Here is a 20,843-nt window from a genome sequence, read left to right on the forward strand (position 1 = left end):
GAAATACTTTATCCGAGTGAATTAACAATCATGAAGATGATTTTGTGGCTTATTGTTGCAGTGCTACTAGTTTCAGTCATTTTGCATCTGTACTGTTAGGCAAACACTAGCAGTCATCTGAGACTAAAGATTTCCTTACCTTGAGTAAGTTGTAGAACAACTATCTTAAGAAAAAAAAACTAGACTGAAGAATTAATATAGAAGTAGAATGAAGTAGAATTAATAAAGTAGAAATTATTCTGTTTGGTTTGGAAACTTGATGCAGGGCTAATCAGACTAGATTAGTGGACAGTGGGGGGCTGGCGTAAAAACCTCTGAGACCTGTTGGGAGATTGTTTTTGTTAGTCAAAGTAGTTTCTCAAAGTATTTGTCATTAATCTCCAGTGTTGGTCAAGTTACTTGAAAAAAGTAATCAGTAACTAATTACTGATTACTTCCCCCAAAAGTAAACCCGTTACTTTACTGATTACTTATTTTCAAAAGTAATTAGTTACTTAGTTACTTTTTAAAAACATGACTTAGAACCTGAATAGGTGATAAAGTGATAGATCTTTCAGCCCAATTCTACTTTTTCTGCATAATCCATCATACAAAATGTAATCAAATGGAAAAGTATCTTTTTAAAACTTGTTTTAATCTTTTAACTTTATGCATCAAGCAAAAATTAAATTATATACAAAATTCTCAGATTGGAAGAAATTAGTTTAACATTTAAACCTATTTTCTGCACATTCCAGCACATAAAATAAAATATTTTTTGTGTTTACACTCACTCTTTCAAATAGATGCAAGTAAAACACAGAAGAACATAAATAAAGTCAAAGGCTCAACGGTCCTGTTGCTCTATTTTCACCTGTAAAGCAGGAGTGGGGCAGGCGGAGGTTTACCCTGGTGCAGGTCAGAGGAAGGATTGTTATCTTTTTACAAAAAACAGCTGAACATGAGAGGTTTTTGGACCAATTTTGTGTTCTCCATTCTTTAAGCACCGGTTTGAGCACCGTTTGAGCACCGGCACCGTTTCAAAAGTACCGATTTGGCACCGGTATCGGATAAAACCTAAACGATACCCATCCCTAGTCATAGCGCACTCGGTGCTTGCTCGGAAGTTTAGGGGTTTTTTCGCTGTAAAAATAAGTTTTCTTCCCACGCAGTGAGCAGCGGACGCTAATGTTTTTGTCACTTTTTACGGAATCAAACTCAAAGTAAGGTCAGTACTTCCACTCTTTAAACGCTGCAGGCTCATACTCTCTCCCGCACTCGATATATTATCCATTGTTGATCTGCACACAGCTGTTGCCACGAACGTCGCACTCGCTTACGTCACTGTCATGAGACATTCTCACAAAAAAATCACGGTTTTATTAACACAGTAACGCAGCGTGCTTATGGGAAAGTAACCGTAATCTAATCACCTTTTTTGCAATAGTAATCCCTTACTTTACTCGTTACTTGAAAAAAGTAATCGGATTACGCGTTACTGCCCATCTCTGTTAATCTCAGAGATCAGCTCTGATTCAGGTTTTTTTCCCCATCTGTGAAAATCCCTGATGCCCATGTCTGTCCGAGACAGTACAGAGGTGCTGTCATCTGTTTACAAACCTATTAACATCTTATTTACTGGTGTTATGGGGAGATTATTTTGTATTTTCTAAAATCTGGGCTAATGCTAAATTACATGAAAGCAAAAAGCATTTCCTGCCTATCAGTGCAATGTTGATTGTCGTCTAAAGGAAGTGTTTGTTTTTCTGCAGGTTGTGTTTCCAGTCGGCTCACTTTTACATCCATGACAGCTGCTCAACCAGAGTCATCACAGCACCAGACACTGCTATATCTGGTAACATGCACACATCGTTTTGTGTGTATCTGTGTGACATATTACATTGACATGAAGTTAAAACCCAAAATTAACATCTTAACAACGTAACATAAGCCATTTGAGGACTTACATACTAGAAAAATTGCCTTAATTTCAAAAACAATATTATACTCTCAATTTTTCTTAAATATCCTTTCCAGAAATTTAACAAACACCCCAAGTTGTCAATAAATCTCTTCACTTTGCACGAAAAACAGGTCCTTAATTTCAAAAAATGTTTTGTTTCTAAATTTTCCAGCCAACAGTGTAAAGATGCTAATTTACCAAAATGTCATTAGTTTATGGAGCTGTCCTCATTTTGCTGTAAAGTTCTCACTTGTCTAAAATATCAGAATCAGAATCAGAATACTTTATTAATCCCTGGGGGAAATTATTTTTTGTTACAGTGCTCCATTATAAACCAACATTAAGACAAGACAGACAATACACTAACTAAGAATAGTACAATATATACATATATATACATACATACATACATAAGTCACTCATAGATAAATAGTTGGAAAAGAAACATGTGTAGTTGTAGCAGCAAACAGTGTGTTAAGTGGATGCGTTGTACAGGGAGATGGCCACAGGCAGGAATGATTTCCTGTGTCGTTCAGTGGTGCTTTTCGGTAATCTCAGTCTCTCACTGAACGTGCTCCTGTGACTGACCAGCATGTCATGGAGTGGGTGGGAGGTGTTATCCAACATTGTCTTTATCTTGGACAGCATCCGCCTCTCCGACACCACCTTGAGGGAGTCCAGCTCCATCCCCACAACATTGCTGGCCTTACGGATTAGTTTATTAAGTCTGTTGGCATCTGCGACCCTCAGCCTGCTCCCCCAGCATGCAACAGCATAGAGGATCGCACTGGCCACAACAGACTCGTAGAAAATCCTCAGCATTTTCTGGCAGATGTTGAAGGACCTCAGTCGCCTCAAAAAATAGAGACGACTCTGGCCCTTCCTGTAAAGTGCTGTGGTGTTTTTAGCCCAGTCCAGTTTATTGTCAATGTGTACTCCAAGGTATTTATAGTATTTGTTTGTTCTCAATGTAACAACTTCATACATTACATTCATCCATTCATCCATCCATTTTTTCCACTTATCTGGAGCCTAAGCAAAGAAGCCCAGACCTCCCTCTCCCTAGCCACCTCCTCCAGCTCCCTGGGGGAACACCAAGGCACTCCCAGGCCAGCTGAGAGCTATGATCTCTCCAGTGTTTCCTGGGACATGCCTGGAACACCTCCCATGCCATGCCCATGCCCCCTCAACTGCCTCTACTCTGGGCCCTTTCCCAGATGGCTGAACGCTATCTTAGAGAGAAGCCAGCAACCCTTAGAGAAAGCACATTTCCGTTTCTTGTATCCGCAGTCCCATTCTTCGGTCACTACCCAAAGCTCATGACCATATGTGAGGGTAGGGAGGTAGAACGACCAGTAAATTGAGAGCTTCGCTTTTACGCTCAGGTCTCTCTTCATCACAATGAACTGGTACAGTGTCCACATCACTGCAGCCGCAGCACCAGTCTGTCTGCCAGTCCTCTGTTCCCTTCTCCCCTCACTCGTGAACAAGATGCCTGAGAAACTTAAATAGACTTGGAGGTACTGATTCTCATTCCCACTGCTTCACACTTATCTGCAAACCACACTCCAGTGCGAGCTGAAAGCCACCACCAGATGAAGCCAACAGAACCATATCATCTGTGAAAAGCAGAGACGAGATTCTGACACCACCCAAGTGGAAGCCTTCCGACACTTCGGCTTCCGAAATTCTGTCCATAAAAATTAAGAACTGAATCACAAAGGGCAACTCCCACTGGGAACAAGTCAGAAGGATCGAATAGCTCATAGCAACAGGCCACACACCCCACACTTCCAAAGCACCACCCACAGAATACTTAGAGGGACACGGTCAAATGCCTTCTCCAAATCCACAAAACACATGTAGACGGGTTGAATAAACTCTCATGCACCCTCAGGTATCCTTGCTAGGGTAAAGAGCTGGTCCAGTGTTCTACGACCGGCCCCCATGGGCAAAGGCCAGACACCACTAGGCACTTGCCTTCGTTCACCCTCCCCAGGATTGGTTCCAGGGCGGGGCCCAGTATATCTATACTGGGGCTCCGGGATGATGGACTGTTCCCTAGGTTTCTGTGAATAGGTGTCTTTTGAATCACTCTTTGCCTGGTCCTTCATCCAGGACCAGTTTGCCATGGGAGACCCTACCAGAGCACAAAAGCCCTCCGACAACATAGCCCCTGGCATTCCTGGGACACACAAACCCCTCAACAGATTCACGGAGGGGTTATGCATTGTATTCAAATATTTAAATACATTATCAATAACCTTGTTGTTGTTTTTTTCTAGATTTAGTTCAAAAATACTCGTCTCTTTTTTCCTGAGACTTGGTGTTTACTCCGTGATCTTAAGTTTGCACAAAGAGGGAAACTTTAACTTCTGTTTTAAACTTCCGAATTGAAAGCCAAATGTCATTGTATTTTATTACATGTACAATGTGCAGGATCTAACCCAACAGTTTTCACCATTTTTCATTTAAAGGTTCCAACATGCATGTTGCCTTTTCCAACATTCACAGGGCTCTGTTCCATGAATTCATCCTCCATAGTCATAATGTCAATGCATGTGTGTATGAGGAAGAACCTTCTGGGGAAAAAAGGACCTGTACTGTGACCTTCACTGTGGTGGTCAGTAGGCCATCAAGCCCTGAAACACAACTAATTTTAGTGCCATTGCTGAGAGTGCACCCAGTATTCACTGCCTAAAATAGGTGTGCCAAGCTTGTAGTGACATACTCATAAATAATTAAGGGAGTAATTACTGCCAAAGGTGCTTCAACAAGGTATTGACCAAAGGCTATATTCATAGCCGGATGTATTATGTTCACATTCACATTGTTTTCATCATTTACTTTTAATAAAGTTACAAGAATTTGAAATTATGTTGAATTTTGAGTTTAAAATTAATTTAATAGGTTTTGTATAAAAGCTGTAGTGCATACTTTCTGGATGCACTGCATACCTGTTTATTTAGTTAAATGTGTTATTATCACAACCAAGAAGTCCAGAAACTTTCTTTTTTGTATTACATAATGGACAAAAAATTGTTATTTGGAACATTTGTTAGTTTTTTGTTTTGTTTTGTTTTGTCTTTTGTCATTGTTGTTTTGTGGGGGTTTTGTTTCCTAGGTGAGCACAGGGCTTTTCCAGTGAAGGACTTTGTCAAGCATGTTGCTGAACTTCACCACACTCAAAGCTTCAAACGAGAGTTTGAGGTATGACAAAGATTCAATTATATAATACAATTTTACAGTGGTGCAATAGTTATAGCACAGAAAGACCGCTTTCATAGGGTGGATTCAAACCCAGGACCTTGTTGTTGAGCTCAGTTTGGATTTGATAAGCAGAAGATTGATGGAATTTTAAAAGTTTTATGTTTGAGTAGTTGTGTGAGTGGTGTTAAGCTGGTTTTATGGTCCTCTCAAATGTGTCCATCCATGTACACTACTGGGGACAGAGGGGGAAAGGGCTTTTTCACTGTACTCAGTGGCTAACTGACTGACCAACAACAATGCAAGCAAGAGTGGCCCACAGACCAGTTTTACTCTCTACTCACTACAGATCACAATGTCGTCTATAAACATCATCAGAATCCTGCCTAACCTCATCTGTCAACTTGTCCATTGGGAATGAATAAATAAATGAATACAGAAAACATTTGGGCAACCGTCATACTGACAGTTCGTGAAGTTGCTTTGAGGCACATCCTATTGTGCAACATCAAAAGTGTGATATGGGTTAACCCTAACAAATCAAAATGCTGATGGGAAAATATTTACAAACAGTTTGATGTGATTTCTCCTTCATGTTTGCAGGAGTTGTACTGTGACATAAAGCTATGTGGATCTGTAATTTGTAATTGTAATTTGCCCTTTTGCACTTCTTTGGTTTTTGTTACGGAATTGTCCTGCTTGTCTGCTGCTGATTCGCCCTCAACCTTAGAAACTGAAGCCCAGTTACGAGGTAAGCCCCTGGCATTTATTCATGTTGTTGCATACCACCAGATGTGTATCTGTCTTGTATTGCACGCTGTTTCCTTGTCATAGTATCAGTAAAGCACGTTTACTCTGTGGCAGCAGTAGAGGAAGGCATGACTGCATTATGTGAGCCGCAGGGTTATTACAAAGAGTAAAATGTGTGCATAAAGGTCATTTCTAGTTTCAAGAAATCCAACCAAAATCTGTTGGAAATCTGTTAAAATCTCAAAATCTTTTCTTTTAACCATGAACTGTTTTGGAAAACTAGTTGTATGAAGTTTTAAAATACATACACTATATTGGCAAAAGTATCCACTCGTCTGCCCTCACATGCATATGAGTGACATCCCATTATTAATCTGTAGAGTTGAATATGATATTGGCCCACCTTTATGCAGCTAAAAAAGCTTCAGGTCTTTTTGGTAAGGCTTCCTACAAGGTTTAGCAGTGTGTTTATAGTCATTTTTGACCATGCTTCCAGAAGCACATTTGTGAGGTCAAACACTGATGTTGGATGAGAAGACTCTGCTCTAATTCATCCCAAAAGTATTCTGTCAAGTTGAGGTCAGGACTATCACAGTACCACGCTGAAATTCACTGAGCTCCTGAGCGTGACCCATTCTTTCACAAATTTTTGTAGAAGCAGTCTGTATGCCTAGATGCTTTATTTTGTACACCTGTTGCCTTGGAAGTGATTCAACACCTGAATTTAATGTTTGGATGGGTGAATGAATACTTTTGGCAGTAAAGTGTATCTTAAGAGGGAATCTGATGCAATGTTTATCCTTGATGGTCTGATCCGCAGCTATTGCAACAGGCGTGTGGTAAGTGGTCTTGAGTCGAAAGGCGCTTTCTATCACAAGTTTATTTTACATTGTGTGGAATGTAAATTGAAATCTGCCAGTGTGCAATTGTACTCACTTATGATACATTTACCGAGACTTTAAGTTATCTTTGAAGACTCTAAGCTTTGCTCTGTGTGTGCATGTTTCTAGGAGGCACATATGTGCACTGTGGACATAGTGATGTCTACTGACAACGCAAATCATCCAGACAGCAAGACTGAAAACAGACACAGCAACAATTCGACCTGTAAGTACAGGTTCAGACAGTGTGATGTGCTTCATGTTCAAGATTCAGAACAGTTTCAGATTTCTAACTTTTACTAAAGGACTTATTTTCATCTCTTAATCACAAATAAGATGGATAAAAGGCATAGCATAGTTATGATTATGTTAGGTATTTTAGGATATTAATTGTTAAGATTTTGCTGAGTCTGTGTGCTCTGCTAGTGTTTATCAAATGCAAATTAATGTTTCTGTTGAGTTGAGGTTTTAAAATATTGTTTTTCAGCCGAAGTTCTTTTCATTAACAGGTACACATAAATACATGGTAAGGTATGTGTGGCCACAATACTCAACAGAGCACCACATATAGATTCTTCCATCACTGAGACTAGTCCCACAGTGCTACTGTTTATGACACACTGAACAAAACTATAAGGATTAGTAGTCACAAAATTCAGTTTTTAATTGATAGTTTCATTTATTAGAGAAAAAAATCTACTTAACCTACCTGGCTCTATGTGAAAAAAGTAGTTGTCCCTTCTTGTTAAATCTTGACTTAACTATGATCAACACGTATTTTTTTAAAACTGAGTTTAACTTCAATAGCCATGCCTAGGCCTGATTACTACCAGACATGTTGAATCAAGAAATAGCTTAAGTAGTAAAAACATTGTTTCCTTCATTCCCCTACTTACCTCCTAAAAATCAAGTGGATACTATTTTGGAAATAGATCGTTTTGGCAAAAGGCGAATCTCTGTCATATGCAAACTGATATAGAGCTTAAGGCCTATTACTTGGGAAAAAACTAAAAATAATTGGGTAAAAGACATTGGAGTGGATTTATCTGATGATGAGTGGAGATCTTGCTTGAATCGTATACATACCTCCTCCCTTTGCATTCGCCATGGTTTAATTCAGTTTAAAATTCTTCATCGTCTTCATTATACAAGAGAGAGGCTTTTAAAATTTTTCCCAGAAGCCAATCCTGCCTGTCCCAGGTGTGGACATAGTCCAGCAAATGAGGGTCACATGATGTAGTCTTGTCCTAACCTGGACAAATACTGGGTAAATATATTCAAAGTATTATCTCACATCAGTGCGCAAAATTTAGTGCTTGATTTCCGCATTGGCATTTTTGGCCTCAATACGAAATTAGTACATCTCAGGAAAATGCCATAGCATTTGCTACATTGCTTGCCCTTAGACTCATTCTATTCCACTGGAAGTCTGATAAGGCTCCTTCATATATACAATGGTTAAAGGAGGTGCTTTTCTTTTTACCACTGGAAAAACTTAGACACAGAGTTCTCTCATCACAACAAAAATTATCTGCGACTTGGAACCCATTTATTGACTATATAAAAACGTATTTTCCAGATGTGTGACGTACATTATCTGTTTGTTTTGTTTCTCTTTACATGAACCTCGGGTGGGGAGGGAGGGGGGTTCTTTTTTTTTCTTTTTTTAACTGTGCTTTATTTTTTTATGTATAATCGCAACGTTTTCATTTTGTTTTGTGACCATGATTTGTGTAAAGCGATTAAATTTAAAAAGTCAAAAAGAAAAAAGGAAAGCTAGAGTGCAGGCTCAAACTGGAAGTTTGTAGTGTCCAATTTCTATTCTATCATTCCAGTTTTTTTCCTTTTGAAGTTGAATATGTAGGCGAAGTATTTCATACGCAGTATTGCAGTTTTTTATGCAGCCAAAACATCAAGATTTAATTTGGAACAATAAAAAATATAACTTCTTTATCCACCAAAAAAAAAAGAATGAATACTGGTGCATTTGTTACACGTTTATATCCAGATGCTGGTCCGGAGATTTAATTCTTCTTCATTTGCTGCACTTTCAGCTGTGGCTGCTTGTTCATTCCTGAAGAGTCAAGACAGCAACTGGGTTTTCAGTTCAGAGCCACAGTAATTAGTTGATTAAGAAGCCTAAAATCAACCAATGAATTAATAAAAATCTTCTGTAGCCTTATCAACACACGGGACTAAGATAAAGCATTAGGCTACAAATTTTGGTTTTGTATATGTAAATGAGTAATCCATCCACATAAAAAGAAGAAAGAAATAAAATGCACTCAGCGCTCAGAGTATAAAAACATGTATATAAAAGATGGGCACACACCATGACATCACTCTGTTCTGTGAACCTTTTTCTCACTGTTTTAATCTTTGATTTGAGCATTTTTGTGATTGCTGTCTTTTTTATTTGGAGTCACAAGTGACCAAAATTGTTAAATAAATTTAAAATAACATGTAATTTCAAACTTTAATAAAAGGGAAAAAAAAGAAATAGCTTAAGTAGAACAGAGACAGAGTAAAAGGTTAAAAGATCCCAGAAAGCAACACATCATGCCATAATGTAAAGAAACAGTTGAGAAACAAAGTCAGTGACATGAATTAGTCCAGAAAGAGTTAAAGGCTTTGGGACCCCAGCACAGTGTCTGAAACATACCACCTCTGAATGGCTCAAAACCCTAACAAGTCAGGTTTAGGCAGCAATTCGTTTTTCACATTGGACCAGGTAGTTTTGGGTATATTTTTCCCTTAATAAATAAAATCATGATTTAAAAACTGCATTTGCTGTTTGGTAGGTTCTGTATTAAAATATGTTTACGTTTAAGTGTGACAGATGAGCAAAAAAAGAAAGAAACTTGGTAGGGAGGAAATAGTTTTTAACAGCACTATATGTTTATTTTTGTCAAAAGTAAAGTACAGTAGAGGATCTAGAGTAACTGGCCCATTTCAGGACTTTCCTCCAGGATTACACCCCGAAGAGTTCAGGACCAGAATGTAATTGATAGTCATAAATTCTACACTCTATCAGTCGATGCTGAAGGAGAATGTCTCGTCATGCCCTGAAGCGTTTTAAATTTCAAAATTATATTTAATATCCAATTTATATGGAAGATGTCAAATTTGCTTACATGTCTTTATCTAATGTAAAATGAATTCATCTAATTTTTTATCTTTACTGTCTGTGTGTGTCTGTCTTTGCCTGTCAGATGATGATACCCAGGTACACCTCTCACTATTGGCCAACAAAAAAGGAAAAGCAATGGATTACATTAACGCAAGCTACGTGGATGTAAGGAAAACATTTTAATAAGCTACATACAAACTGAGGCCTTCATCCTCACTCTGAAGCTCATTTCTGTTTATTCAGCCTCTCAAACAAATAGTCTGAGGGTATTTTTATTCCCAGAGCCACTCAACACTTCCCTCTAGTCTTCCAAAACCAAGTCAAGTCTCCCTGCTGCATATTTCTAAACCTATTCACGAGAGGGGACCTGCGAAGCTCTCTATTATGCTAGTAACGGCACCAATAAAACCTTATTTCCAACATCTTGTTGTTTTGTGAAAAGCAGAAGCGACACAAAAAGACCTCTCTGCAGTCATGGCCTCTCTGGAGAGCCGGCATACAGGTTAGAGTTGGTAAAAGCACATTGAGAATCTCTACAGCTCCTACTTTTGTCTGCTTTTGGCGCATTGACGACAACTTCATGCTGTCAGTCAACTGAAGGTTATCTTATCAAACTATTAAATGGAGTGATTGAACAGTGCTCTCTCCTGAGAACACGTGACAGTCTTTCGTAGGCTGGCCTTAACTAAACAAATCACCAGAATTCTGCCATCTTGACATTTTTGTTAAAAACACACACACACACACATATATACACACACATACACACACACATGTTTTGTTTGATTTGGCAATTTAGTCTCCAATTTGAGCACCTATACAGGAGCTTTCTTGGGCCCTTTCTCAGTAGTAAAAAAAATCTAGTAAATTTGAGTTGTGGGATTTAGATTGACTGTGAAGTGCATTTAAATGCTTCATTTTCAACAGGAGAACAAATAGGAAGCTCCAAGTGGACTTTGAGGAGAAAATATTTTTGAGCACATTTTGTTTTTAAAAATCAACTACAACAAGAAAAACGTTATCATAAAAAAGCTACAAATTCTAGTGAAACAGGTTGAACTCGTATTAGACTGAACACACCAGGAGTAAATGAAAATATGCTGGTATTCCTGAACTACCATCTCTTGTAGACGTGTTTCTAATTTTAGAGATATTGCACAAATCCTAAATATTGATTTAATATGAGCTTTGAAATATCCTGATCAAAAATGACTCCTAAGGTTTCTGAAAGTGTTACTGAAGGCCAAGGCAAGTCATCTACATATTCGTCTCCATTTTAGAAGGAGGAAATTCAAAAGACATGCCTGAGTTTAACTACATGATGTGAATCATCTGGCTTCATGGATAGATAAAGTTGGCTATCATCTGCATATTGTATGTTATTTATTCTAATAATATTGCCTATTATTTAAATGTATAATGTCAATAGAATTGGTCCTTGACAAAAAGAAGACTCAACATTTGCATGAACAACCTGGATAGATATAACTTAAACCACTGTAGTGCAATTTCTTTAAAATTTAATTAATTAAAAAGTCTGTAGTAAAATATTGTGCTAAGTGTTATCAAATGCTGCACTGAAGTCTAGCAGGAGTCTGACAGTGTGTAAGCTCACTGTCAGAGGCCATAAGAGGTCGTTAGTAACCTTTAGTAGTGCGGTTTCTCTTCTGTGATTCTGAATCCTGACTGAAATTCTTCAAATGAACCGTTCCTCTGCAGATAATCAGTTAACTGGAGGATGTTATAAGGCCTTGAGGCAATCAGATGTAAAACACAATATTCACGAGTGTTTTAAATCGTAAATTCTTTTTTGCCTATTTTTGATTTCTAATATTGTAATACGTTTTGGTTGGTTGGCCTTCACCTAAAGTTATTTATTAGTAATAATAAATCCAGATTCATAAAGGAATGGTGCAACTATACTTGAAATAGCTATCAATGTGGTGTTTAAGCATTCAGAGCAAAAACTCTAATGGACAATCTTTTTATTATCTCATTGTTTTTCACATTGCAATGTAAAAGTACATGAACACAACAAAGTCTGCAGAACAAATTTCCCATCTTGTACTTAGTACATCTTGCACATACACCTGTGACATTCTGATTTGCCAAAGATCATGTCAGCACTTTGTGTTTCTCAGGGTTTTAAGAAGCCACGGTTGTACATTGCTGCTCAGGGGCCTGTGAGGTCGAGCATTGAGGACTTCTGGAGGATGATATGGGAGCAGAACATCTGCATCATCGTCTTGATCAGCAACCTGGTGGAGAAAGGATGCGTAAGTGTCTCGTCATAGTTTCTGAAATTCCATTTATATTTTTGAGTTGAAATATATATGAACATAATCTGATGACACACACAGAGTGAACTTGTGTTCACTCATGTTGGTCAGTAAAGAAAGAAATGATTCTGTAGTTTTAAAAAATATATTTTTTACACTTTTACAGTACTCTTTTATAAATATCGATCAACCAAAGAAGAATCTTTTCCATCACATTTCTTTTAGCATTATATGCATGTGTTTACTGTGTCTTAGAGAATATATGATCAGTACTGGCCACTAGAGGTGCAGGAGGAGTACGGCAGCTTTCTTGTGACTGTGAAGAGCACTAAAGTCCTCGCCTACTACACCCAGAGAACCTTCACCATCAGAAAAATCCAGGTAAAAAAGGTCAGCCTGTAGCAGTCACCCTTAAGTATCCTGTGTAATGACAGAATTTCACTTCATTTTCTTTTTTATAGCTCTAATTTGCAAAGATGATCACTTCAAGAGAAATAAAGACCCTAAAATATTAGAAAGGAGTTCCCTTAATGGGAACCAGTTGGGGTGAGGGGAAAGAGAAGAGAGTAGAGAGACTGCACTACATACAATATATTTAGATTTTCATGTTAATTGTAACTAGGCCAAGTAGGAGTGGCAAGAAATTATTTTAGGGTGGCAGTACCGCAGTAGATCCATCCATGGATGGCACAAGTTAGAATTTCACAACTCGAGTGATGTCAGTGAGTCACTGTTGGTATCTTCCTGTTACTGACTGCTTTGTTCTTGTCCACCTGCAGAGTTCTCAGAAGGGGCGGGCCAAGGAGGGGGCTAATGAGCGGACTGTGACACAGTATCATTACACTCAGTGGCCTGACACTGGCGTTCCAGACTTAGCTCTGCCGTTCCTCTGCTTCATCCGCAAGTCGTCCAGAGCCAGGACAGATGACATGGGGCCACTGATGGTTCACTGCAGGTGGGAACTGCCAGAAAGAGTTAAAAATCTCATTTTCATTGGCAGCTGAATATATATTCTTAACTCTAATATTCTCTTTGCCGCGCAGTGCTGGTGTTGGCCGCACGGGCACATACATTGTCCTGGACAGCATGCTGACGCAGATCCAAAATGAGGGCTCCGTCAACATCATGGGCTTCCTTAAACACATTCAAACTCAGAGGAAATGCCTGGTGCAGACAGAGGTCACCCTCATTCCTGTCCATACACACCCACACCTATAGCCAGTCAACACACCATCCATTTACTACCATTAATAATAATACTACTAATAATAATGACTTCTTTGTGGATGGTAAATCCTGAGTCTCTACATGGCAAGTTCAGTGTCATTGATCTGTGCACCCAGACTGGAACAACTGACATTAAATTGGAACCAAACACAGATGCAGCCCAGAAGATTAAAAAAATAAAAAACGAGAACCTCACTGGCAATACTTAGATTTTTCTTCAAGCAAACCCATGCCTTGGTATGCTGAAGCATTAGCGGTGCCTTTCACTGGAACTAAGGGGTTGAGCCCAACTCCTTAAAAGTAACCCCATATCCACCAAACATTACACTTGACAGACTCATCCATCGGGCTGTCAGACGGAGAACCATGATAGAACCATGATTCATCACTTTTCACTGCATTACGCCGCTTAGATGCAGCTGCTCGGCGATGGAAACCCACCCCATGAAGCTCTTTATGCACTGTTCTTGAGCTAATCTGAAGGCACATGTGGTTTGAAGGTCTGTAGCCATTAACTGCTGAAGACGTTACACACTATCCACTTCAGCATCCGCTGACCCTGCTCTGTGGCTTTAGCGGTCTACTACTTCAAGGCTGAGTTGCTGTCATGCCCAGTCTCCTCCACTTTGTGAACCGTAGTAGTGAGGACATTTCCCAACTGGACTTGTTGCACAGGTGGAATCCTGTCACGGTAGCATACTGAAATTCACTTCAGTGCCTCAGACTGGCCCATTCTTTCACAAATTTTTGTAGAAGCAGTCTAACAGAGGTGTCTGATTTGATATCCTGGTGGCCACCTGAATTCAATGGTCTGGATGAGTGAATGATTACTTTTAGTAATGTAGTGTAGCAGTATGATATAGAGGGGTTACAGTCATTTTGATCACTGTTGTATACACCCTCTACATTCATTCCCATAATGAGTGTATATAAACCCCTGACCACAACTGTAGACCTTTCTTTCAACCATATTTTGATTCTGTGTAGAATTAATCAAATAAATTGAAATGATTGCTAGAGATCTTGTTAAATATAGCACTGAACAGAATATTCTTCTCACGAATACAGTTTTAGTTTCTATCTATATTTTTCACTGGCAGGCAGAACTAGAATGCATTAACAACCTTTTTTTTCACAAAAGTTCGTCCTGATCCCGAAGTCCCAGAAATAATCAACTTTGAATTTTTGTGACTTGTTATTTTCTGACAGCCATCTTGTTTAATTCCATCTCCCATTTCTAAGGCCCACTAGGGTTATGATGGTTTGTCAGTTTCTATTTCATGGCTAGAACTGTATCAGGTATAAATTTAGGACAAATAAACAGAAAAATAGGGAAATAAATTATGTTGCTCCTGCGACAACTTTGCCTCGCTGTTCTAAGCCCCTGCTATAAGATTAGCATGTGCACATGCTGAAGCCACACTGAAAATAAGTCTGTGATGCTTTTTGGCCTCAAACAGGACAAAATCCAAAGCCTAGAGATAACCTAGATATAACACAAGGTGCTGCCCCCCACTCCCAAGAAAAGTTCAGCAACATAGAACAACAGAAGATGCCATCAGCAGTTTGTTTGCTTCAACAGGGAATAATGCCAAAACAACAAACAATCAGCAAACATTTTACAACAATTTATCTGATCCTAACAGGACAGCGAGTCTGTACTTGCTGAAAAGAGGTCAAATTTGTCCTCTCAAACCGAGTCTGCAACTGGAGGAATAAAAATTAAAGCTGTTGGGAGAAGTTTATTTTAGAGTTTAATTTTAAAATATGCTGCAAGTGTCACATTTTCACTGATTCATTTATTTAAAGCACATTTTAAGTGTATTATAGATTTATTGGTGAGATGATGTTTTATATGTGCAGCTCGTTAAACTGCACATATAAAAAACACTAAATGAGGCACAAACTATGTGTTACATCGTGACAGGAATGTCTGGGTATTAATTTGGTGATTCAGAAAATGTATGAAATGATTGTATGTCTGAGTGTCTTTACATTACTGGAAATGTGGCTACTAGAACAAAGACCACTCACCAAAAAGACCTTCTTAATTAATCGGACTAATTTGACATTCATCTGCATCAGACTGTCAAACTCCACATCTCCTTTATTAGACAGTAAGATTTTTTTAATGTTCAAATGAATAGAGTTCAATGTTTAACATTTTAAACTTCCTACCTGGCTCAGTCTCCTGTTATGAGGCTGTTAAAAAAGTTTCAATGACAAATTTAAACGTCCTGTTTTTTTCTTTCTGCAGGAACAGTATATTTTTATCCACAATGCCCTGGTGGAAGCCATCTTGTCTGGTGAGACAGAGGTGGCAGTGGCTCAACTGCATACGTACGTGGACAAGCTGATGACCCCAGGGCCTGATGGAGGAACAGGGATGGACAAACAGTTCAAGGTAAGCCTTACTCTCAATATGTTTCATTGAGACAGACACAGTCTCAGGCAGTCTTCATATTATCATAAACTATTATCATACTTATTATCAGACATCTTTTAATGAAAGATGGGTTTTTTTAGTTGTTTACAGTTGTTTACAGGTTTTTGATGTTTTCCACAGATGGTTTGTTACACCAATCTGAAGCACTGTGACTATTCCACAGCTCTGCAGGACTGCAACCACAACAAGAACAGGAACTGCTCGGTGATACCCAGTGAGTCTGACACACTCGTCAGTTGCAGCTGAAAATACTGCACATACACAAAAACATCTGTCTGCACAAACATGTTCTATCTCATATTGCAGTTGAGAGGTCACGAGTGCATTTGCCGACAACAGCAGGGGAAACATCAGACTACATTAATGCATCATATATCGCAGTAAGTCATATATATATATATATATATATGACTCTGTGTGTATGTGTATATAATTCATCAGTAACAGCCACCGTTTCAAGTAATGAGGTCAGTAAGTGTGGCTGACATGTTCCTCCAGGGTTACAGGCACACCAAGGAGTTCATCATTACCCAGAAACCCTTGCCTGTCACCATAAAGGACTTCTGGACAATGATATGGGACCACAACGCCCAAGTCATTTTGTCACTGCCTGGGGTGAGGAACCGTTCTTTTTAAAGACATCCCTGAAAGAATCTTGTGACTACATCCTCCTGGGGCTCTTTGTACCTGTTTGTTCCTTTAATTCAAATGTTATTTTAATATTTATTTTATATCTCAAAATATCTTTTCTGGTTTAATATTTTAATGTTTTGTGGAAAATGTATTGAGGTTTTCTTGACGTGTTAGCCCAGACTAGCGATCTGTTCAGGGTGCACCATGACCTTTTGGAGAAAGTCATGCTCTCTCTACAGTATCATGGTACATACTGTAATTACAAGCAGCCAGTTTGGAAAAAATGTAGTTGCAAGTTGGAGATATCTGTGAATTGTCACGAATGCAATGTAATGATTTCCTGTGTTGGTAGATGGAGGAAGAAGCAGAGCCATTTGTTTTCTGGCCTTATAAAGGGCAGCTGATCAGCTATGAGATGTTCACTGTCACTCAAAAGAGTGAGACTCATGTTTGTCTGTCCAACGAGGACCTGCTGGTAGTTCAGGACTACATACTGAAAGCTACAAAGGTTAGTAACATGGCAGTTTGAATTCCCTCTAAAAAATGTATCCCAGCTTTAATTTAAAACCCACGCCCATAAGAATAGTTGTCATGTGGACATGAAAACTCACTCTCATGACTGACTGTGACTGATGTTTGCTGTCTTTTCTTATCTTAATAGGATGACTACGTTCTTGAGGTGAGACACTATCGTGCTCCCAACTGGCCAAACCCAGACAGTCCCCTCATTTCCACCTTTGAACTTTTCAAACTGATGAAGGAAGAGATCCTCACAGAGGACAGCCCTACTGTGGTCCACGATAAGTAAGACCCTTGGACTACTTACAATACTGTCGTCTGGTCTGATACTTGTTTTGTAATCTTTATATTATTCACGATCCATATCTATGCATCTGTCTGTCTGTGTACCTACCTACTCAGGCCTTCTTGTCCAACCTCTGAACCTCTTGTCTGACCTCTCTGTCAGGGTGCTGGTTCAGCATTTTGAGTTTATTCTGTTTTGTGATTCTTTGTATTATTGGCTTAGGATCAAGTTTTATTCCTTGAGTTTAGTTCCTTTTATGTTTTGAGTTTTTTTGTTGTTTATTTTTCAGTTTACCTGTTTTTATTCATGTTTGTTAGCAGCCAAAATACAGTGAGGAACATAAGTATTTGAACACCCTGCAATTTTCAAAGTTCTCCCACTTAGAAATCATGGAGGGATCTGAAATTCACATTGTAGGTGCATTCCCACTTTAAAAAAAACAATTAGGAAATGGCACTGTATGATTTTTAAAGAATGTATTTGGACACCTGAGAAAAGTAGTGTTAATATTTGATACAAAAGCCTTTGTTTGCGATTACAGAGGTCAAACGTTTCCTGTAGTTCTTGACCAGGTTTGCACACAGTGCAACAGGGATTACGGCCCACTCCTCCACACAGATCTCCTCTAGATCTGTCAGGTTTTGGGGCTGTTGCTCAGCAACATGGAGTTTCAGCTCCCTCCAAAGATTTTTTATTGGATTTAGGTCTGGAGACTGGCTAGGCCAGTGGACAGGTGTCTTTAAAGAGCTCAGACAGGTGCTAATAATTTAGATTAATAAAGGCATAGTAACAGGTCTTTGAGAGCCAGAATTCTTGCTGATTGCCAGGTGTTCAAATTTTTATGTGCAGCAGTGCAATACAAATAAATTCTTTAAAAATCATACAATGTAATTTCCTGAATTGTTTTTTAAATGCTGTCTCTCACAGTGGCAATGCACCTACAATGTGAATTTCAGACCCCACAATGATTTCTAAGTGGGAGAACTTCGAAAATCGCAGGGTGTTCAAATACTTATGCTCCTCACTGTAAATGGTTACACTTTTTGTTAAAAATCAATTTTTGCCTTTGATTGTCTGCATTTGGGTCCTCATAAAAAGCTGCATGGTCTGCAGCCACAGACCGTGGCACTCCCAAATGCGCTTCTACGAGAATGGTCAAACATTCCCATAAACATACAGTTGAAGCTGCAAAGGGTGGGCTGACATAATATTTACCCTAGGAATGAAGACAAGACAAATTGATATGCATGCGATGGCAGACAAGCAAATACTTTTGGCAATATAGTGTATATAGTGGAGATGGGAGTTGTGGGTGTATGTGTGGGTGTGTTTGTGTATGTATATAGATAAGATAGATATAGATATATAAAGAGAGACGTTGGATGTCGGACTGGAGAATAATAAAAAGGCCGCTAGAAAAGCTGCAGCCACCAAATATCAGCAGAGAATAACCTAAGTCCTAAGGCGTCAGCTGAATCGGAAGAACAAGATTCGTGCAATCAACACATACGCCCTGCCAGCTTATTATCAGACATCAATAAGCTGGCAGGCCCAAGGGAGAAGATAGAAGCCATTGACATCAAGACAATCAAGCTCCTTACCATGTATGGAGGGTTTCACCTCAAATCCAGCACCCTGAGACTGTATGCTAAGCAGAAGGAAGGTGGCCAAGAACTAGTGAGTATCAGAACTACTATCCAGGATGACACAACAAAGATCCATGAGTACATCAGGAAGATGGGCACATAGTATTGCTTAGTGAATACCTCAGGCAGCAGAAACCAGAGAAAGAAGAAGAGCAAGAGCTCCCATGATGACAGAGCCGCATGTACCACCGACAAACAGAAGAAGGGATATTGAGAAATCCCACCAGTAGTTAGCTAGACTGAAAGACATCACAGAGGCAGTAATCATGGCAACAAAGGAACAAGCTCTAAGCACAAGATCCATACAGGCTGGGGTCTAACACACCAGGCAAGACCCGAGGTGCAAAGATGCCCCTGAGACAATCCAGCATAACTGCAGGGTGTAAGATGCTAGCAGGCAGGGCATACATGGAACGCCATAACCAAGTGGCGGCCTAGTCCACAAGAACATGTACTGAGTATGGCCTAGAACTCCCAAGGTCAAAATGGGAGACGCTCCCCAAGGTGGCTGAGAATGACCAGGCTAAGCTCTTGTGGGACTTCCAGATACAAACAGACAAAGTGGTAATGGCTAACCAACCGGACATAATGTAGCTATGCCAAGTAGTAGCAAAATCAGGAAAAAAGAAAACACAAGAAGTTGGAGCCACATGCCCATATAATTTTATTTATTTTGTGTTTTGTTTTTTAGTGTGGGTGGGTTTACAGCAGGACTGTTCTGTGCTCTTTCGTCTCTGACTCGCCAGTTGGATGCCGAAGCGTCAGTGGATGTCTTCCAAGTAGCCAGGCTGATGAATCTCATGAGACCTGGAACCTTCAACAACATCGTAAGTTTGTCTGTCTCACAATAATTTTATTGTAATGTAATGCTGTAAAGTGTACCTCATTAAATTTGAATATTTAAAAAATATATAATTAGCATCAAAACAACAAGGCAGCTGTTTTTATTGTAATAGGCTCTTTAAATGTTGGGTTTTTCTGTTTGTTTAAGGGTATAATATGCCTTAATGGCTGTGGCCTTTTTCAGTAGGGAGACAACAGTGAAACGGCAAGAAGCACGACAATGAGTTTGAGGTGTTGACTTCACCTCCAAATTCTCAATCTAATCAAGCATAAGCAATTGTTTTTTTCCAGCACTTATTTTGTACTGGACAAAAAAAGTCTGATCCATGGAGATACCTTCAAGGGTCTAGTGGAGTTCATGCTGTTTTGGTGGCAAAAGGGGTACCAACATGTCAATTCATTCATCAATTGTCAATTCATGTTAATGTTATTGCCACCTTGAGGTGGCAACAATCCCTTCAAGTTTTATATTGTAAAGATCCTACAATAATGCATAAAAGATCCCAAGCGCTTCAGGGCTCGCAAAATTTCAAAATCCCTGGTAGCCCTTTGGGCAGGGACTCTTCAGTTTTTGGTAGCCCAAAATAAATTGAAGTAGCCTGAATAAAAAAGAGAGCAATTTTTTGATTGATGTTTTGTTTCCCGTTTTGTTTCCTTTACAATATTATACATTAAAGTATAATATTGTAAAGGAAACAAAACATTAATCAAAAAATTGTTGAAACACAAATTATAACATTGTATAAAAATTACAATCATCAACTCAAATACTTGGTTCTAATTGAACAGAAGTTTCTATGAACTTGTAAGAACTGTGTAGGACATGAATCAGTCTGTGTCAGATCCTGAATTTGAAATTTCCACTGAAATCACAGGTAAGAAACAAGTGGAACCAAGATCTAGGCCATTTGCTTTTTGAAGTTTGCAAAGACTGCTAAATTGTGCCAGTGGTAGTTCACTCTTTGCAACATAGTACGCGGTTTTAAACTGATTTTCAGGTTTATTTTTAGTATGTTATTTGCAATTGGTGTTTGTTCTGGGAAAGATATTGCAG

General features: G+C 39.0%; 1 protein-coding gene across 4 annotated transcripts in view; it reads left to right on the plus strand.

The window, feature by feature from the left end:
• Positions 1-20,843, plus strand: part of LOC146705215 (receptor-type tyrosine-protein phosphatase zeta-like) — a 93,408-nt gene that overhangs the window by 68,961 nt on the left and 3,604 nt on the right. For 2 of the 4 annotated variants that reach the window (XM_085462823.1, XM_085462826.1), the window contains 16 exons: positions 1,752-1,834; positions 5,067-5,152; positions 5,880-5,900; positions 6,910-7,006; positions 9,993-10,075; positions 12,052-12,186; positions 12,445-12,579; positions 12,969-13,144; positions 13,233-13,368; positions 15,674-15,820; positions 15,983-16,076; positions 16,169-16,242; positions 16,361-16,477; positions 16,848-17,003; positions 17,157-17,299; positions 19,638-19,773. In XM_085462823.1, coding sequence (XP_085318949.1) covers positions 1,752-1,834; positions 5,067-5,152; positions 5,880-5,900; positions 6,910-7,006; positions 9,993-10,075; positions 12,052-12,186; positions 12,445-12,579; positions 12,969-13,144; positions 13,233-13,368; positions 15,674-15,820; positions 15,983-16,076; positions 16,169-16,242; positions 16,361-16,477; positions 16,848-17,003; positions 17,157-17,299; positions 19,638-19,773 — 1,819 coding nt within the window. Of the gene's footprint in view, positions 1-1,751; positions 1,835-5,066; positions 5,153-5,879; positions 5,901-6,909; positions 7,007-9,992; positions 10,076-12,051; positions 12,187-12,444; positions 12,580-12,968; positions 13,145-13,232; positions 13,369-15,673; positions 15,821-15,982; positions 16,077-16,168; positions 16,243-16,360; positions 16,478-16,847; positions 17,004-17,156; positions 17,300-19,637; positions 19,774-20,843 lie in introns of those variants that run through there. The other 2 variants (XM_085462824.1, XM_085462825.1) reach the window with 2 other exon arrangements.

Source organism: Copadichromis virginalis, linkage group LG7, assembly GCF_057382275.1.
Source record: "Copadichromis virginalis isolate Kocher_CV1m ecotype Utaka linkage group LG7, C_Virginalis_male_GT1.1, whole genome shotgun sequence".
Classification (NCBI taxonomy): Eukaryota; Metazoa; Chordata; class Actinopteri; order Cichliformes; family Cichlidae; genus Copadichromis; species Copadichromis virginalis.